The sequence below is a fragment of the Pseudorca crassidens genome, chromosome 11 (assembly GCF_039906515.1).
Source record: "Pseudorca crassidens isolate mPseCra1 chromosome 11, mPseCra1.hap1, whole genome shotgun sequence".
Lineage (NCBI taxonomy): Eukaryota > Metazoa > Chordata > Mammalia > Artiodactyla > Delphinidae > Pseudorca > Pseudorca crassidens.
In genome coordinates, this window is record NC_090306.1 from 89,157,807 (window position 1) to 89,178,412 (window position 20,606).

At 36.3% G+C, this 20,606-nt stretch overlaps 1 protein-coding gene across 4 annotated transcripts in view; it reads right to left on the reverse strand.

The window, feature by feature from the left end:
* The window catches only part of SLC41A2 (solute carrier family 41 member 2), a 132,385-nt gene that overhangs the window by 20,235 nt on the left and 91,544 nt on the right, over positions 1 to 20,606 (reverse strand). For all 4 annotated transcript variants that reach the window (XM_067697804.1, XM_067697803.1, XM_067697802.1 and 1 more), the window contains exons 9-10: positions 16,734 to 16,865; positions 15,561 to 15,709 (exon numbers count right to left, since the gene is read on the reverse strand). In XM_067697804.1, coding sequence (XP_067553905.1) covers positions 15,561 to 15,709; positions 16,734 to 16,865 — 281 coding nt within the window. The remainder of the gene's footprint in view (positions 1 to 15,560; positions 15,710 to 16,733; positions 16,866 to 20,606) is intronic.

A 20,606-nucleotide genomic window follows, 5' to 3' on the forward strand; every position in this document is an offset into this window, starting at 1 on the left:
TTGGATTGCTTAGAGGAATCAATATTGTCAAAATGACTATACTACCCAAGGCAACCTTCAGATTCAATGCAATCCCTATCAAACTACCAATGTCATTTTTCATAGAGCTAGAACAAAAAATTTTTAAACTTGTATGGACATATAAAAGACCCCGAATAGGGCTTCCCTGGTACCAAAAAAAAAAAAAAAGACCCCAAATAGACAAAGCAATCTTTTTTTTTTTTCCTGTGGTACGCGGGCCTCTCACTGTTGTGGCCTCTCTCGTTGTGGAGCACACGTTCCGGATGCGCAGGCTCAGCGGCCATGGCTCATGGGCTCAGCCGCTCTGCGGCATGTGGGATCTTCCCTGTCCGGGGCACGAACCCGTGTCCCCTGCATCGGCAGGCGGACTCTCAACCACTGTGCCACCAGGGAAGCCCTAGACAAAGCAATCTTGAGAAAGAAAAATGGAGCTGGAGGAATCAGGTTTCCTGACTTCAGACTATACTACAAAGCTACAGTCATCAAAACAATATGGTACTGGCACAAAAACAGATGTTTAGATCAATGGAACAGTATAGAAAGACCAGAAATAAACCCACGCACCTATGGTTAATTAATCTAAACAAAGGAGGTACAAATACACAATGGAGAAAAAACAGTCTCTTCAATAAATGGTGCTGGGAAAACTGGACAACTATATGTAAAAGAATGAAATTAGAACATTTTCTAACACCATACATAAAAATAAACTCAAAATGGATTAAAGACCTAAATGTAAGGCCAGATACTATAAAACTCCTAGAGGAAAACATAAGCAGAACACTCTTTGACATAAATTGTAGCAATATTTTTTTGGATCCGTCTCCTAGAGGAATGGAAATAAAAACAAAATAAACAAATGGGACCTAATTAAACTGAAAAGCTTTTGCACAGCAAAGGAAACCATAAACAAAATGAAAAGACAACCCACAGATGGGAGAAAATATTTGCAGTTATGCAACTTATAAGGGATTAGTCTCCAAAATGTACAAACAGCCATGCAGCTCAATATCAAGAAGGAAACAACCCAATCAGAAAATGGGGAGAAGATCTAAATAGACATTTCCCCAAGGAAGACACATGTGCTTCTCCAAGAAGCACATGAAAAGATGCTTCTCCAAGAAGCACATGAAAAGATGCTCAACATCACTAATTATTAGAGAAATGCAAATCAAAACTACAATGAGATTATCACCTCACACCAGTCAGAACGGCCATCATCAGAAAGTCTACAAACAATAAATGCTGGAGAGGATGTGGAGAAAAAGGAACCCTCCTACACTGTTGGTGAGAATGTAAATTGGTACAGCCACTATGGAGAACAGTATGGAGGTCCCTTTAAAAACTAAAAATAGAGCTACCATATGATCCAGCAATCCCACTCCTGGGCACATATCTGGAGAAAAACATAATCCGATCAGATATAAGCACCCCAATGTTCACTGCAGCACTATTTACAATAGAAACAACCTAAATGTCCATCGACAGATGAATGGTAAAGAAGATGTGGGACATATATACAATGGAATATTACTCAGTCATAAAAAAGAATGAAATAATGCCATTTGCAGCAAAATGGATGGACCCAGAGATTATCATACTAAGTGAAATAAGATAAACAGAGAAAGAAAAATATCATATGATATCACTAATATGTGGAATCTTAAAAAATGATACAAATGTACTTATTTTCAAAAAGTAGAAACAGACTCACAGAATCAGAAAATAAACTTATGGTTACCAAAGGGGAAGGACAAATTAGGAGGTTGGGATTAACATATACACAGTACTATATATAAAATAGATAATCAACAAGGACTACTGTATAGCACAGGGAACTCTACTCAATATTCTAATAACATCTATGGGGAAAAAATCTGAAAAAGAATAGATATATGTAAATGTATAATTGAATCACTTTGTTGTACACCTGAAACTAACATAATATTGTAAATCAAGTATACTCCAAAATCAAAATTTTTAAAAATCCATTAAAAATAATAAAGTTTAGCATTCTGTTTAAGTGGTTAAGAGGTTTAAAAAACCTACTGTTAAGTAGTCATTTATAGAATATTTTGTTTGTACTTGTTAAACATGTAATATTATGTTTTAAAAAAGCATCATCTTCAAATTGTTTTATGTATATGTTTCACCTCTCCATCAGATTTATTCTCTTTTAGATGAGAAATCTTGTCAAATATTTGCCCTATCACCCAAACAAAGTACACTCAATATATCTGGAATCCAATTTAACAAATATTTATTTTTATCTAACATAGAAAACACTGTGATAAGCTTTCTGGAGCATTTAGAGAAGAATAAGACACGGTTATTGCTTTCAGTGAGATCAGAATCTAAATGAAGAAATATAATTGAAATGCCAAAAATAATCCAAGAATAATATAAAGCTGAATATTCATTTTATAAATATTTACTGTACCAGGCAGGGGCTGAATGCTGAGTCTAAGATGATGAATAAAACATAATCCCTGAATGCGCCTGAACTGGCAACACAGTCTGCTGTCCTCTGGGAGAAAAACGGAAGAGATCTTCAGCAGAGCTGGAAAGTAACACCACAGGGAACCTAAACTGAAGTTCTCCAGAGCACTTCCCAAAGCAGATGACTCACGGAGGTCGATTATTAACCGAAGATTCTCAGAGCAAAGAGATGAGCACACAAAGTAGACAGCTTCCACCTAAGACCAGCAAAGTAACAGTTATGGTTACAGATAAAAGAATGGTTTTGGACTTTCTTTTGGCCAACCAGAACCATTGCCAACACTTCATATTATACCTGAATTAATGTTACAGATGAAATAAAACAATCTGTATCCAAGCTAAAAGAAAAGGCAGTCTGGCTACCTAGGGAATCATTAGGACATGTTTTCTTGGTTAGGCCTGAAAAATCTTAGGTTATGGTAGTGAAATATATTCCACTCCCTTCTTACAATACTTCTAATTATTCTTTATCTCACACTTAATGTTTATTGTCCAGTGTCTCAAATGTTTCAACCCAGCCACTGTCCCATCAGATGTTTCCATAAATAATTCAAAGACCCCTCCTCCCAAAAGGAATTACACTGATGGACTCAAACTGAAAATCAGATACCCCATCTTCAAGAAGAATCAACAACAGAAGTGAAGGTCTGGACAATCCTTAATGAAATCCTGCAGCTTTGACTGAGTGAGGAACAAGAGTGGAGACTGAGAAAGTAAGAAGTTCCCACACTCCCAGGAAAAGACTGATCTTTAGCCATGGTAACAAGAAGCCACCAGAACTGATTTTAAATTCATTCAATCAATAAACAACTTGCCGTACTGAATGCATTTAGAAGGCAGCCGATCAATGATAGTCCTTGCTTCTGAAGTAGGCAATTAGGAACAAATCCGGTCTAATAAATACACCTCTGAGGACCAACTAACAACAGTAGTCACACCCAAGTATCCACATCTCTACAGATGACATAGGCCTACTCACGCTTTTGAATATCTGCCCACCCCTGAACTCCAGGCATCCCTAAAACCCTACAAAAGATCAGTAATTTGCGCTGCTTGGAGAGATTTCCCCTGATCCTTTACAACAGTGAGCAATAAATTCAATTTTGTTTATCTACTTTGGATATTGAATGATGGTCTCATCATCTTTTGACACCCTTTAAACACCCCTTTTAATAAATGCAAAAATCTTTAGAGACCTTTTGCTTTTACACATTTCCCTAGATGGTATAAAAAAATCACAACTTAGATTAGCCTTGTTATGTGGAACTAACACAGACATTTAGCTTTAAAATAAAAAAGAAGTATGGAGCTAAACGTCTATTTTTTTAAATAGCAAAAAAATTTAAATTATCGAATCATTCAAGTCAGTATTTTCTGGCTAAATATTCTGGGGTCACAATCAACCAAGATTTTATTCTGGCAAATTTCTTGAAAAATAGTTTTTATGCTTTCCAAGTAAGTGCTTTCACATAGCTGTGTTATAAGATTTTTTTTTTTTCCAGATGATGTGAAAATTCCTCTAAGTCATGTCTGCAATTGCAGCAGAACTCGGAGCACAGGCAGTAACATCCTAACCAGCACGCTAGAAAAAGAGGACTCGGCTTCCTTGGTCCTAACTGCGTCCTTGTCAGGCTTGACAGGATGGAAAAAAGCTCCCTTTCTGAATGCCTTGCTCCACAGGGCTCTGGCATGCCGTGCCTCCAATGAGGCAGGCAATCATTTCATCTTCTGTGCTTACTGGCCTGGAGCCCAATCATACCTGTCCAGAGAATTAATCATAAATATGGATTTAGGAAAGTGTATCAATTTTAAGACCCTACAACCTAAGCTATAATAGCATAACACACTATTGTATCACAAAAAGACAATCCCAGGGCTAAAAAGGAATCTCAAAAAATCACCTGTTTCAACTTCCTTCCTTCACCATATTAATCAACTCCCAAAGTTAAAGTAGCTATTTTTACAACTAGAAAAAAAATTCTTAGAACTGTAGGTCCTCCCTTTATATTTCCTTTATCATTCTCTTCACACTTTCCATTCAACCCAAGCTGACAGACAGAAACCAATTAAGAGACAGAGGCAGAACAGTCACAGAAAGAATAAAGAGATCCTTACTTTCCCGTTGGAATCTGGTGGACTTAAATCCTGAGAAATGAGGAAAAAATGTGAGTGAAGTCAGGCAACCTGTTAAAATCTCCTGGTTGCTTAGCTCTTTCCTTTGAGATGCCATCCGGGAATAGGATTTGACTCAATGTTGTAATAAAAGAAAAGACATAACCACACCATTTAATAGGGGCCTACTATGTGCCAGGTATTATACCTGCTGTGCAAAGAGGAATCATTATCCTCATTTTACAGGCAAGAACAATAAGACCCCCCAAGGAATTAAGTAACTTGCCCAAGGCTAAGCCAATTAACTTGCTCAGCTATTGGGTGGGTATCCTGGGATTCCAATTATGGCCACGTTACCACCATATGGCTACATTTTCCTTACATAGAAGAATGACTCCAAGGATTGAGTCAAGTATTAGAATCATGGTAGAGACTCAATGCTAGATTCCACAGGATCTGACCCACTCAGTGATACCCTAAGAGACTCACTGCCCCAGTAATCCACAGCTATTAGAGATGATGATATTAAAATGATAAGACAATAACAGCACCTTACATGCATTATCTCATTTCATCCTTATAACAACCCACAAAGCAGGTCTATTCGTAGCCTCTTTTTACAGCTGAGAAAACAGACGAGAGATTACCTTGATCAAGGTGACACAGGCAGTGAGTGGTGGCAGTGAGTGGTGGAAATCAAAGCTCAAGCCCTTCCACATTATATGACACTGCATCAGAGGAATGTGTCAGATCTCTCAAGTTTGTTGGGAGTGGGAAAAATGTTGAAAATCATCGTTCTATAGAATAAAATGAACTCTTCAGTCTGGTCTGCAAGACCCTTCATGATCTTGTCACAATCTGTAGTTTTCAACCTTATTTTCTATCACTCCCTTTCATAAACCCTATGCTCCGGAAATTTTCTTAGTATTTCTGTAAATACCCTGAGTCTTCTCAGTTACTTAATGCTACTTCCTTTCTGCTGAAGTGGCATTTTCTGTGGATTCCACAAAACAAAATTTTATCCGTTATAAAGGTTCCCTCCCTCCCTAGAAATATACTCTCCCACTACTGAACTTCCGTAGCACTTAGTCCTTCTCTCAGGACCTATTCACGTCCTTGACTGGACTCCTACTTGACTTCAGTAGGCACAGATTCCATATAAACTCTGTGGAACGAATGCAATTTGGAGGCAGAACACCTGGCTGGAAGAAATATGAAGATCTAATGAAACCAGAGAGAAGAGGCAGCTTTAAGCCTCCAAGAACTGCCATCCTGAAAACTATGACCTTCCCTAAGAGCAAAACAAAATGTCAAACTTGTTCTTGTAAAACACAAGTGGTTAGGATTGTAGACTGGATCTGGACTCCGTCTTGCTGAGTGGACCTGGACCAGCTACTTAACTTCTCTCCAGGTCGAGTGCCTCATGTGTAAGTGGGAACTAATAGTATAACTTACCTCATTGGGCTGTGTTAAGTACTCAGTGAGTTCATACATGTAAAGTACCTAGAACAGTGCATGGCTCAGAATGAATGCTATATAAATATTTGCTATCACCATTTTGGAAACTCTTAAATATATATACTGAAAAAGTGGCTCAGAACACCAAACCTCAAGAAGGGATCTGTCAGAGACGGAAAATTTTCAGAATGAACAATTAAGGGGATAAGGAGATAAGCCAGCTTTTAATATAAGAGAGCCAGTACTCTTTTCTTCTCAAAAGTTGCAGATCAAGAGGAGATAAAGCTGAACACTATAAAATAACAAAAGTCAAATTACGGCAGAAAGAGGCAAATACAGACTTCTAGGTAAAATACAGAGATATTAGAACACAGAGGGCACCCAGGAACCTGGAAGAGACTGTTTTAGGCTGAACAAATGTAAAAATAGATAGCTTCTAACTTAAAAAGACTAATTCAAAATTAGCTGTTTGGACTTGAAATACAATTTTTAAGGAAAACAACATTTATATATTGCCTGGGTTCTCTGGCTAACCCATAAAAGCCAATTTAACTTAATATTACCTTAGCAGCAATTATAGATTTTAATATTAAACACCGTTTTAGTTGCCAAATAATGTTAATATTAGCATATACATTATTAATTATGTACAACAATGCTTTGTAACAAATCATCTTTACTGTAGGAGTGGGAATTCACAAAGTCAACTATTAGAAATGCAGGAAGGGATCTGAGTGATAGCTAGGGCCACTCTACTTCCTGGTTTGCCCCGGATAGTCATGGTATGCTTGTGACTCTAATCATAATTATTAACAGCTCCCTTTCATTCTCAAAAGTGTCCTGGTTTGGACTAAAATTATATGGTTACCTTAGTGTTAGTATCTTCACCCTTGTGTTACAAGTGAGGAAACCAAGCCACAGAGCAGGGCTGTGACTTAGACAAAGTTAGGGACTTAGGAAGGGACCAGACTTAGAACCCAGAAATATCTAGGAGTCTTCCTATTACACTGCCTGGACTCACCAGTAACAAGGTAATGGCAATGACTGAGATGGGCAGGATTTGGACACCAGCGATACACATGAGATATAAAGTCTATGCGAGCAAGGCTCTCCCCATCCTGGAGGAACTTTACAGGGTCAGATGCTGAGGGCTGAGAGATTTAGGGGATCTTTGTGTACCTAAGCCTGGCCTAGTTCTCTGTGCACTTGCGGCTTCTTGTCCACCACCCCTACTGATGTGGGAAAGATTATGAGAGAAATAAATTAGTTTTGGACATGTTAAATTTGAAACAACATTTCAACATTTAACTGGAGATGTAGAATAGGAAGCCAGACTGGAGATATCAGTTTGGGAGTTAGCAATGAAAGGGTGGTATCTGAAGCTTAGGGCACTCATGAGAAGAGCAGGAAAAAGAGTCCTGCAGTAAAGAACAGGGGTCAAAAGGAAGGTGAAGGGTGAGGAGATGAAAAAGGCCTTAGGACACTGAATAACCAGCTCCAATAATGAGAGGAAGACAAAAATAATGTCTACAACAATAATGATGATAAACTGCAGCTACTACCATTACTGGAAACTTTTTACGTTCCAGCAACTCTACCAAGTACTTTATATACATTAGCTTAGTTCTCATTACTATCCTCTGAGGTAGGGAAAAAAATAAGGCCAGAGATGTTAGGAAACTTGACTGAAGCCACAAAATAAGCAGCAGAGCAGAAATTCAGACTCAGCTCTGCCTCTAAAGAGCTCTGTGATCTTTCTACAATGTTCTGCATATTGGATCTTATCTTCCCTCTTTTCCACTTTGTCCTTTGTATGTGATGATTTATAAGGCTTATAAATATTTTTCTTCTGTGAAAACATTTATTTGTATGTCTTTGTAGTTAAAATAATGACACTGAGTCATTGTGAATGTGACTTCAGAACTAAGATGTTGCCAATGCTTCTGTTAGCAAGTACGTGGACCATGTTTCTGCCCCAAGCATGTTCTACTAGATGAGAAATGGAAGCTGTTTGCTCTTAATTTGCACTATTTGTGCTGTGGGTGTGTTCATGGTACAAACATAGGTTTCAAAACAACCACGAACTATTATTTATAAAACAGAAACACTTCTTAGGAAATTCATATTCAATACCCAGATTATTAATTTTATTATGAGGGTCACTCATTTGCTCATTTAAGTTTGGCTTGGGCTTTGCTGACAATAATTTTTCTTAAGAACACGAACTTGTTGGGAAATGTTAAGATGGTGCAATTTGCACATAAGTATAAAATGAAAAAACAAACACTGCCTACTGAAAGGCAGTAATAAAAACTAAGGAGACTTCTGCTTTCAAAATTATATTAGTAAGAAGTATAAGTATTACTATTTTGCTAAGAGCAGTTTCATATTTATTGATATTAATTCAAGTTTCTCATCAGCTACAGTATATATTCTGATCCTCCCCTCCAAAAAAAAAAAAACCTATTAAAGCACTTTTAAACAATGAAATCCAGGCATAAGCACAAAGTGTGATTCTGAAGTTACACAGGAAGATGCTTATAACTTACTGTTATAAGGAGGTAAGTCTTATTTAGGCTCCTCTCTAATTATTTTTTGCATTTAAGTCTCATCTCCCACAGCCAAGAGAAGATCCTAAAGGGCAGGGACAATATCTTCTATTTCTTTTGCACAGAGACTAGCAAGATAATGTGCACTATACAGTTGACAAAATCCCGATATTTATATTTTTAATTTTACGAAATGAGAATTTGTCATTCCACCATTTAAGGGAACCACTTTGTCTCTCCCAATTAAAAAACAGATACAGCCAGGTTTTCCACAAGCTTTCACATGAATTTCCCATGGAATTTGGTGCTGCTAGAAGTTTAGAAAAGTTCTTAGTAACCTAATTTTCTATATGAAACAATCAGTGCCTAAAAGAGGGAATTAAAATTTTCATTTAGAAGTGTTTTTGAGTCATTCTTTATGAATTATATTAACGAACACTATGTTGGAATTTAGTAGGCCTCTAGGGCTAGAAAAGTCTCATTTTTCTTTCCCACTGAAATAGTTTATAGCAGAAAAAAAATTAATATACTCCATACGTGCCTATCTTTTTGCCTTTTGTAGGTTATGTCATCCAAAGTTTAAGCTTTTATCTCTTCACAGACAAAGGAAGCATATTTAGCAATTCAAACACAAAGGAGAACTAGCAGAGGGTTTAAATTAAGTAGGGAAATGAACGACAATGTACTGCTCTTCCTTCTTTGCTCAAGAGATCATCAGTCTGCTTATTTGATTGATAGTTATCATTGTACCTTCTCAGGTTTATTATGCGGTCCAGGTACTATGTCCTTGAAAAAAACTGCAGGGAATAAGGCAAATAAAAGAATTAGAAACAGAAAACCCTGAGGAAGATATCAAAATTCCCTTCTGTACATCTTACTTTTTTTCCGGTACACGGGCCTCTCACTGTTGTGGCCTCTCCCATTGTGGAGCGCAGGCTCCGGATGTGCAGGCTCAGCGGCCATGGCTCACGGGCCCAGCCGCTCCGCGGCATGTGGGATCTTCCCAGACCGGGGCATGAACCCGTGTCCCCTGCACCGGCAGGCGGACTCTCTACCACTGTGCCACCAGGGAAGCCCCTTCTGTACATCTTAGAAGGAAGGCCAGCAAGGTCCATCACAGCCTGGAATTCCTTATTACGCTTTTGATATCACAAATTAACAGGTTTTGAGCAGTCAATAGAGCATCTGAATAAGAAAGACGTGAAGGCAGAGGAAATGACTGCTTAGAGAGAAAGAACCCAATCATCTCTAAGTTTGTAGAAGAAAGTCTACTCTGGTTCTGTGAAATCAAAGTTGTGGGTTCAGTGGGCTAATCTGTTGACACAGATGAAAAATTCTGTTCTAAAGCCAGTGACTGTACCCTTAGCCACAGCTAGCAGTCTCACAAATGCTGACTCATGGCACAGAAGGAAGAATGGGTGATCAGCATGGTCAGCTTGGTGCTGACCCATCCTTAATGCTGAAAAAAAAAACCCTTAAAATGCAGTGTGGTTGGTGGTGTACTAAATATGGATGCCTTTTGCACATTACTCCAGCCTTGACATATTCCAACTACTCTGACTGCTCTTGGGCACCGGGCAGGAACAGGAGGAAGAGTATAATCCGTCACACCTACTGACTGTGGTTCAGTGGACTTAATGACACAACAAAAACACATTTGTTATGTTCCTTCTAATTTCAAGACACATAATAAATACCTAAACAATGAAATGTGTGACATGTAAGCAGATTTTTAAATTTAAAAAATAGCTTCAAAAAACGGAGTCAGTGTGCACTTAAGATGAACAAGACATGAACTCGACTATTCTAAGTCTCAAACAATTTCAAACTCAAGTTTACTTTTTACTTTTCACTTTAAGTAAGAAATAGTCAGCTACAGGACCAAAATTAGGAAGTCAATATGCTCTGAAAGGGCTTCCCTGGTGGTGCAGTGGTTGAGAGTCCGCCTGCCGATGCAGGGGACACGGGTTCGTGCCCCGGTCCGGGAAGATCCCACATGCCGCGGAGTGGCTGGGCCTGTGAGCCATGGCCGCTGAGCCTGCGCGTCCGGAGCCTGTGCTCCTCAACAGGAGAGGCCACGACAGTGAGAGGCCCGCGTACCGCAAAAAAAAAATGCTCTGAAAAACCTTAATTTAAAAAACTCCTTACTATGTAAAAATTCAAACATACACAAAAGTACACAGAATACTACACATTATCCCCACAGCAGTCTCACATTCCATCCTTCAGCTTCATCAATTTTCAACTCATTTCCAATTCCCTTTATCTAAAGCCAACCTTGCACTTTCCCTGGATATCAAGTCATGTCATCTCTAAACATTTCAGTAAATCCTTGTAATTTTGACTGAACCCTGATACAATTTGTGATATTTTGTGTTTTACTTTTCATTGCCTTTTATTTCCTTTCTTTTTTTTTTTAATTTTAAATACCTAGGTCAGTGAAAGAGAGAAAATTTGAGCAAGAGAAGAAAATTCAGATTTTTCAGTTTTTCTGGAATTTCTAGTACCTAAATACAGTTGTAAACTTTCTTCTTCCTGAAGGGGGTGACAGAGCTAGCAAGATACAGTCATTCAGTTTAACAAATACTAATTGCGCACTAGGAATGGGGCTGGGTGCTAGAGATTAAAAAAATGTGTAAAACAAAGACCCTTTCTCTAGAATGGGTGAGACAGACACAGGAACAGATTATGTTAATGTGAAGTAGAAAAGCTAGGATAATGGTATTCACAAGGTACCATGGGAACAGAGAATAAAGGCACCAAATTAGGTATTCAAGAAAGGCTTCCAGGAAGATGACATCTGAGTAAATGCAAAAATACTGCAAAGAACTGTCATGATGTCATTATAATAAATTCAATATAAAGTTTCTTCCAAATGGATTTCCTTCATTCAGTTGGCTGGGGAAATTAGGTGGTGTGGGGAAATTTCCTTAAAGAACATTAGTCTGGGAAGAGAGTGAAATATCAAGAATTCAAAAAACAACGACTCTATCATGTCTTGTGGAGAATACCAAAAGAAAAAAGTCTTGGTCTCTCCCCTCAAGGAGGTAGGAATCTAGGCGGAGAGAAATTAAACAGGCATTAGAAAATTTTACTATATAATATTCAATCAAAATATAGAGTCTAGTGATGGGAAGACTGGTGTGGACTGAAATATTTGAATAAGGGCTGGGACTTAAACCAAGGTTTTGAATATAAATTTAATCCACATCCAAAAAGGAAGTCAGTCAAGTAAAGGATATTAAAAGATGAGTCTTAAGTGGTGAAGGAGTCTTTGTCTTTAAAAAGTACATATTTAGGGACTTCCCTGGCAGTCCAGTGGTTGAGACTTCGTCTTCCAATGCTGAGGGTGCGGGTCGATCCCTTGTCGGAAAACTAAGATCCCACATGCCTCATGGCCAAAGAAACCCAAAAAAAACATAAAACAGAAGCAATATTGTAACAAATTCAATAAAGACTTTAAAAAATGGTCCACATCAAAAAGAAAAAAGTCTTAAAAAAAAAAAGTACTTATTTATTCTGTCCATCTTTGGACTGAGTGAAGTAGGCAGGGAAAGGTCAAGATTTTTTATCTCAACCTCAGTCTCTAAAGAGATGTGTGAATGTGTGTGCTCATGTATGTGTTATATATGTTAGTCTCAGAGCATGAAGATTTGATTTGACAATTTACAATCTCATTCTAAGCTATTGCATTGAAATAATGCACAATGTCAGGTGCAAAACCAAAGATCTACTCTGGCAGATTATCTGATTCTTAGGGAGAAAATAAAAACTAAAACCCATAAAAATGAAAGTTGTAAAAGACACATAAGAAAATTCAGTCAATACTATAAAATTAAAAAAAAATCCAACTGTTATTCAGAGATTAATGGCTCACCATTTACAATTCCATGTTAAAACAACAACAATAGTGTCAGCTAACACACATATAGCATCTACTATGAAGCAAGCTTTATGTAATTAATTCATTTAATCCTCAAAAGTGACTATGAGGTAGGTAACACTATAGATCTTCCTTGACTTATGATGAGGTTACATCCCAAAAAACCATGATAAGCTGAAAATACTGTAAGTCGAATATGCACTTAATACAACTACCCTACTGAATATTGTAGCTCAGCCTAGGCTGCCTTAAACATGCTCAGAACACTAACATTATCCTACAGTTAGATGGGCAAAACCATCTAACACAAAACCTATTTTATAATAAAGTGCTGAATAGCTCATGTAGTTTACTGAATCCTGTACTGAAAGTTAAAAACAGAATGGTTGGGTACAGAATGGTCTTAAGTGGATCGGTTTATCAGTTGGTTGCCCTCATGAGCACGTGGCTGACTGGGAGCTGTGGCTCGCTGCCACTGCCCAGCATCATAAGAGAGCATCATACCGAATATCACTAGCCCAGGAAACGATCAAAATTCAAAATTTGAAGTACGGTTCCTACTGAATGCGTTATCGCTTTTGCACATCATAAAGTTGAAAAATCGTTAAGTCGGACTGTCTGTATCCCTCCCACTTTATAGAGGAGGTAACTGAGACACAGAGAGATTAATAATTACTCTCCTCAACTCTAGTTTTTCAAACTTTACTGGTCAGAATTTGGGTCAGAGGTTAACAGAAGACATATAGGAATACTGTGAGCATAAGGTTGAAATCTAATATTTTTATGAATTCAGAATAATTTCTTATATCCTTCATGAACTTAAGAGAAATGATGCATGATAGTATGTTGGCACAGAACCATAAACATAAACATCAAATCCATCCATGAAGTGAAGAGGGATAAGAAAATATATTTGAAATATTTGCTCTAAATAGGAACTTGCTCTAAAAATGGCATGCTTACAAACAGACCAAAGAATAGTCTCTTAAATATTTCCCATAGGATTGAGGAATGCATCTTTTTCATAATACTTACACACATGGAGAACATAAATTATAATAAATGACCATATCATATGTAGCAATAAAGATAGCCAGTAGTAAAAATGCATTTGAAGTAACTGTTGTCCCTACTGAATAGTAGAAAAATATAACTCCCGAGGTGGAATTAGCTGCTTTTTCTTCCAAGCTCTGACAGCAAATTACGCGTAGCTATTCCCAGCGTTTATATTCTATTACAATATAATATAGTTATTTGTTCATGTAGTAGTCTTCCCTCCAGGCTGTGAGTCCTTGAGGATAGGGTCTGAATTTATTCATCCTGGGATTTAAAACCCATCCCTGCACCTAGTAGAATGAAGGTTTATTGAATGAATGAATGAATGATTTGATAAGTGACTTTTAACAAAATCTTGGGTGCTATAAAGCATTATAGAAAAGTTAAAAATATCAATTAAGTCATAAGCGTTTTTGTTATTTTATGAGCGGATTCTTGTCTCCTCTGCCTGGCATTTAAAGCCTTTCTACATTGGCCCTAATCTACCTTCTTAACCTCATCTTCTCTTCTTTTAGTTATATCCTCTGTATGAATTACTTGCTCTTTCTGGCATAAGCTCTGTGCTTTCTCATCTCTATGCTTTTACTCAGTAACCTCCAAAAGTTTTAGCTTATGCAGCCCTTTCAATATAAATGAGTATACTTACGTAACACTGTGCTAACGTTTACTGTAAAGCGATCATAAAAACAGGAGAAAATAGACATTTTAAACAAATGAGGTAGACATATATAAATAGAAGTTTTAATCTTCTCTTTCTGCACACAATGCATTGTTTTGCACGTACTTCACTTTAAAAATCACTGATTTACACCAGGAGGACAAATCTCAGAGAGTATTTGTGAGAATGAAGTAAATCTGTACATGTAAAGCACTTAGAACAATGCTGGTCATACAGGAAACACAGTAAATGTCAGTTAATTTCATTAACATCATTATCATCAATGCAGTTTCTTTCCACATACTTACCCTCCAGCTCCACTCCTACAAACCCCCTGAAGGCCAAATTCAAATGTTATCTTTTCAAAGAATTATTTGAATGCATCTCTTAAATTAGGATTTCTCACTGTAGGAGGTACCAAATCCTACAAAGCTTAGCAAGAAGCCATGGCTAAGAAGCCAAAATAAAGCTGCAACAGTTGGAAAAAAAATTTAGGATGGGTTTATGGAAAATGAGGCAAATGGAAAAAGATGTGATTATTAACCCAAAGAAAAGTAAAATACACAAAAAGGAAATATAATACATTATCTGGCTCTATAGTAAACAATGTTTAGATAGACCCAATAATAGAAACACTGACTACTAATTTAACCAAAAACTGTTATATAACCATATGGGAAAGATGTGGCATTATAACAGCCCCCAAGCCCTCAACTTTTATTAGCAAAAGTCTAAAGAAGATTAATCATGAACTAGAAATTTAGGCATATTACTTTAAAACTTATAGATAAATACCAGAAGAAATTTAAGAACAATAGGGAAAAAGAGAAGATTTTCTTTCTAGAAGCTTCTAGAAAGATAAAAGTAGTTCTGTACCATGAGATCAGCAGTGAGAATGGCATGTGTTGTTCTTTTCAATGGTAGCAGGAGAAGTTAAAAAGCAAGGAAGCAATGCCTTCAAAATTCTAAAAGAAACAATTCTATATCCAGTCAAGCTATTCATGTAAAAGCATTTTACAAAATGCAAAGACTCAAAAATTTTTCTCCTCTGCAGCAGTCTTTCTCAGGAATTTATCTGAAGATGTGTTCATACAAAAGAAGAGAACAAATAAAAGGGAAGACACAGAATCTAGGAAACAGGAAATTCAACGGTTCTATTGATCAAATCATATTAAAAGTTACTGGTTTTAAGAAGATCAAATCAATATGAAGGCATTCAGCTGAGTTTTGAAATGTTAAAATATTTCTTATGCCTTTAGATTTACAGTTACACTTTTACATCAATCTGAGCATAAAAGAGATTGCAAGAGGTTTCAACTCTTACCTGTAACACAGCAGCAAATAAGTATACTACTACGAAGATTATAGTTAAAGAAGTGTGCCCACTTTTCATCAAATGAATAGTGTAGAGGAAAATTAAATGCCCAGGTATCACTAAAAGCAGTAGAACTTGAGCAGACTTATTATTTACTCCTGTAATATAAAATGTAAAAGTTGTTAAAATCATATTTTGGTGAGTAACAGGTCACAGTTGTTAAAATTTGAGGATTACTTCTAGTTACTATAGTGCATAGAATCACATAAAATTCAGTTGCTAAAAATAAATTTTAACTATTTACAATTCACTTAATTTTTAAAAATTCTCCCTATATGTTATATATTAATTAAATAAAAGGTGGTTGATAAAAACATGCTACGAAGAACACTGGTCAAACTATAATATCTATTATAAAAACAGAGGAAAGACAAAAGAAAAAATATGAAGTTCTTAAAGTACTGAAATGTGGTTTTTTTCCCTACATCATTTAATTCCTTTTTATTGACCATTTTAATGACTAAATGACATCTCATGATCTTCTAATAGAGGACCTTTGGTTATGAAATGTTTTAATTTTATTTTTCCTTTAGAATTCTTTCACTGCAATTAAAAGACTGGGCATTTCTGATCCTCATTCAAAAGTTACATTTATTACATTTATTTTCATCAGAAAGAAAAAACTGTCAAGAATTTAAAATTGTGGTTTAGTTTTTTGGATATCATACGCCTGGGACAAAATAATGTCCTTGTAACTGAGGTTATCCCCTCTCATTCTGCTTGTTTGGAATCAAATGCCTACATTTAGAAAGGTCCAAAAGATTAATATACAAAAGACAGATGGTATATCTGTCTCCCTAAATCACCTAACAGTGCTTTCTTATATGCACAAGGTTCCTCTTTCCTGACTCCTAAAGCAAGATATCCCAGAGAAAGAGAAAAACTATATAAAGCTCCTCAGCAACTGCAGAATTGATCCAAATTGTTTTTTTTTTTTGTTGTTGTTCACTGAGATTTAGTGAATACAATCTATTCTAGTATTTAAAATCTATTTAGCTCTCAGAAATGGAAAACTATGCAATATTCACAAACAAAGTATGTATTCAACAAATGTTGCCTGCCTATACTCATAGAGAGCAATAGTTCCTGAAATAAAATATGCAAGAATCCACAAGCACCTACCTGGACCAAAAAAAGTTCTAAATGGGTAGTAACCACCTTTGGGTTCATCGGGCAGTTCTCCTGGAATGCTGTGTAAATGGAGGTAAGTAGAAATCCTGCTAGCCTGAATGGCTACCAAATTACCACCAATACCTGAAACATAAGGAAAAACAAACAAGGTAGTTATCTTCATATTTTAAATAATGTGCATACATTCAACTGAATACAAGCCTCTTTATGTCACATCCTGGGCCAAGAAAATAAACAAACAAAGAATTCTTCTGAAATGTTGATTTATTAAATGCTGAGGTAGATATTCCAAAGACATAAAATCACTGATGTGAAAGACTCATTCATTATTTTTTCAAATCTAACTCACTGTTTGGTCTGAAAGCAGAGTAACTAATTTTTAAAAATTACTATCACAACCAAGATATAAAACTAGGTAACAAGATATTCCATGTTTATCATCTTAATGACAAGGAAAACAAGCTAGATTTATTCAAATAGACAAGGCTTGATACATGTCTCTCAGGTTCTCAGGTTACTAAAGAAATGGGTATAAGACACCCATTTCTTATACCAATGGGTATAAGAAAAAATTACTCAAGAAAGTCATCTTTTAACCTAGATTATCTTCTCATATACTCAGAGGAAGGGGAGTTGATGCCTAGAAGTGAAATGAATTCCAAAGGGTGCTAAGTGCCCCCAAGGTAAGTTAGGACACCCAAACTCTTTCTCCTTTGACAGATTATGGGGAGGAAGAGGTAGTAGTCATAAAAGCAAGTAGGAAGGAAACAACTGAAAATTTCAAATTCTTTAATGCTGAGTGTGGGCTAACATAACCATCTAGAACACCTGGGAACCCTAGACACAAGGGGAGTCTACATTCACGGGTCAACTATTTCTGCAAGCCTCCCCTGGGCACTTGTGAGACAGACTGAGGTAGGACAGAACACTTGAGAGAGCCGACCTTGGTGGCACACAGCAAGAAATCACATCCATTTCTGACTCCCTCTCTCATATGAAACAAAAGCTGCTTGAGGTGATGAAGGAAACACTCCAGCTACCCGACCCCAGGCAAAGATCAACTGCCACTGGAGGAAGAGCAGAAGCAAAAGCTGTCTACTGCTGGAGAAGTGGAAGGAAATCTTCCTGCTTAAGACCAATCTGAGTAATTGATTGGTCTTAAGAAACATTGAGAAGGCCTCACCTCTGTGGACCAAGTGCATAGGAACTGCCTAAGATTGAGACTAGTGCAAGAGAATCCCAAATCCCATCCCATGCCTTGCACCATGTAACAAGTATCAACAACCTACCGTGAGAAGAGAAGCAAGAGCACAGATAGTTAAGCCTTTCATGCTCCAGGCATACAGCGCTCCAAGCTTCACACTGAGCATAAGGTAGCAGGAGCTCACTGATAAATCTGAAGTCAGTGGTGCACTGAAGTTAACTATAACAACCACAAAAACCAGACCCGGCTCAACTACTGATGAGACTCACACAGTTCTCCATACTAATGACCTAACAGAAGAAAAAGCCTGCCTTTAAGGCATAAATAATATTTATCTCAATCTCCAATGTTCTTTTATACACAATGTCCAGCATTTGATAAAAAATTTCTGAGATAGTAAAAAGCAATAAAGAAAACAGACTACTGTCAGGACTTAAGAAGTCAATAGGACCAGACTCAGGACTCAGGTGTCGAAACTATCTGACAAGAACTTTAAAATTACTATGATTAATATGTTAAAGGATCTAGTGGGAAAGAGGTTACAATATGCATTATTAAAAGATGGGAACATAAATAGGTTAAAAGTAAAGGTACGGAAAAAGATATACCATATAAACACTAGGGGAAAGAAAGCTAGAGTGGCTATATCAATATCAGAAAGATGAAAGAAAAGACTTTATAACAGGGGATATTACCAGAGAGAAAAACAAACATTGAATAATGGCTGAGGAGGTCAACTCATGAAAAAGACATAACAATCCTAAATGTAGTTGCACCTAAAAATAGATCTTCCGAATACCCACAGGAAAAACTGATGAAACTGAAAAACAAACAAACAAGAACCAGACAAGTTGGTATTTATACTTGGAGACTTTATCACTCTTCTCTTATTAACTGGTAGAATACACAGATTTTTAAAAAATCAAAACTATACAGGAGATTTTAACAATAATAACAACCAACTTGATCTATAGGACATTTATAGAACACAACACCCAACAAAAGCAGAATACATATTCTTTACAAATATACACATGGAACATTCACGCAGATAGACCATACTATGAGCCATAAAACAAGTCTCAATAAATTTGAATAAACGGGAACACATAACGTATGTTTTCTGGCTACAACAGAAAAGATAGATATCTGAGAATTCCCCCAAACGTTGGAAAGCAAACAATACACTTCTAAATAACCCACAGGTCAAAAAAGAAATCACAAAGGAAATTTTAAAATATTCTGAATTTAATGAAAATGAAAACACAACATATTGAGATAAGTACTGCACATAAAGCAGTCCTTAGAAATTCACAGCATTAAATCTTATATTAGAAAAGATGATCTATTATCAATGATCTAAGGTTCCCATCTTAAGAACCTAAAAAAAAAATAAAAAATTAAACTGAAAGGAAGCATAAAGAAGGAATAAGAAGTATAAGAGCATAAATCAATGAAATAGAAAACAGAAACAATAGAGAAAAGAAATGAAACCAAAAGCTGCTTCTTTGAATAGATCAAGAATAAAAGAAGACACAAATTTCAATACTAAGAATGAAAGAGGAGTCATTACTACAGACTATGCAGCATTAAAAGAATAATATGGTTATACCATGAACAGCTTTATGCCAAAAAATAATAGCTTGGGTGAAATTTTAAAATTCCTTGAAATATACAAACTATAAAAACTCACTTGGCAAGAAATAGATAATATGAATAGCCCTATATCTATGAAGCAGTAGTTCTCAGCTGGGGGTGATTTTGCCACCAATAATCGACCCCCAATCCAAAAAAAAGAGATTTGGCAATATCTGGAGACATTTTTGGTTGTCGTAATTTGGGATGTTTCATTGGCATCAAGTGGGCAGAGGCCTGAGATGTTGCTAAACAAACCACAGTGCACAGGATCCCACCCCCTACAACATGAAATTATCTGGCCCCAAATATCACAAGTGTCAGGATTGAGAAACCCTATATTGAGGAAATTGAATTCATAGTTAAAAACTTATTCATGAAAAAAAACCTTCAGGGCCTGATGCCTTCATTATCTGGAAACTGAGAGAACATGCCTTTAAATAACTTGTGAATTAAAGAAGACATCATAATAGAAATTTTTAAACATTTGTATTTGAATGGAAATTAAATATTACATACAAAAGCAGGTGGGGTGCAGCTTAAGCAGTAGTGAGAAGCACACTTAAAGTCTTAAACGCACATACTTAAAAAAGAAGGAAGACTTACTGACCTAAGCATCCATCTCAAGAAGTGGGAAAAGACAGAAATATAAACACAAACTTGAATCAGAAAAGTAATGAAAGAGAAAAAAGTAATAAGAAGATCAATAAAGCTACATATCAGTTATCTGAAAAGAAAAAGAGAGTAGGGACAAACAATAGGAAGAAAAAGGAAGCCATAATTACTACCAATATTTTAAAAATAAGATTATGAACAACTTTATGCCAATAAACTTGACAATTTAAATGGGAAAATATTCTAAAATATATATAACTTAACAAAATTAACTCAAGAAGAAATACAAAATCTGAATCATTCTATGACTAAAGAAATTAAATCTAAAATTTTCAATCTTCTTCAAAAAATCACCAGGTCCACATAAGTTGTTTGCTTTGTTGTTGTTGTTTTTTTCAAGTGATTTCTAC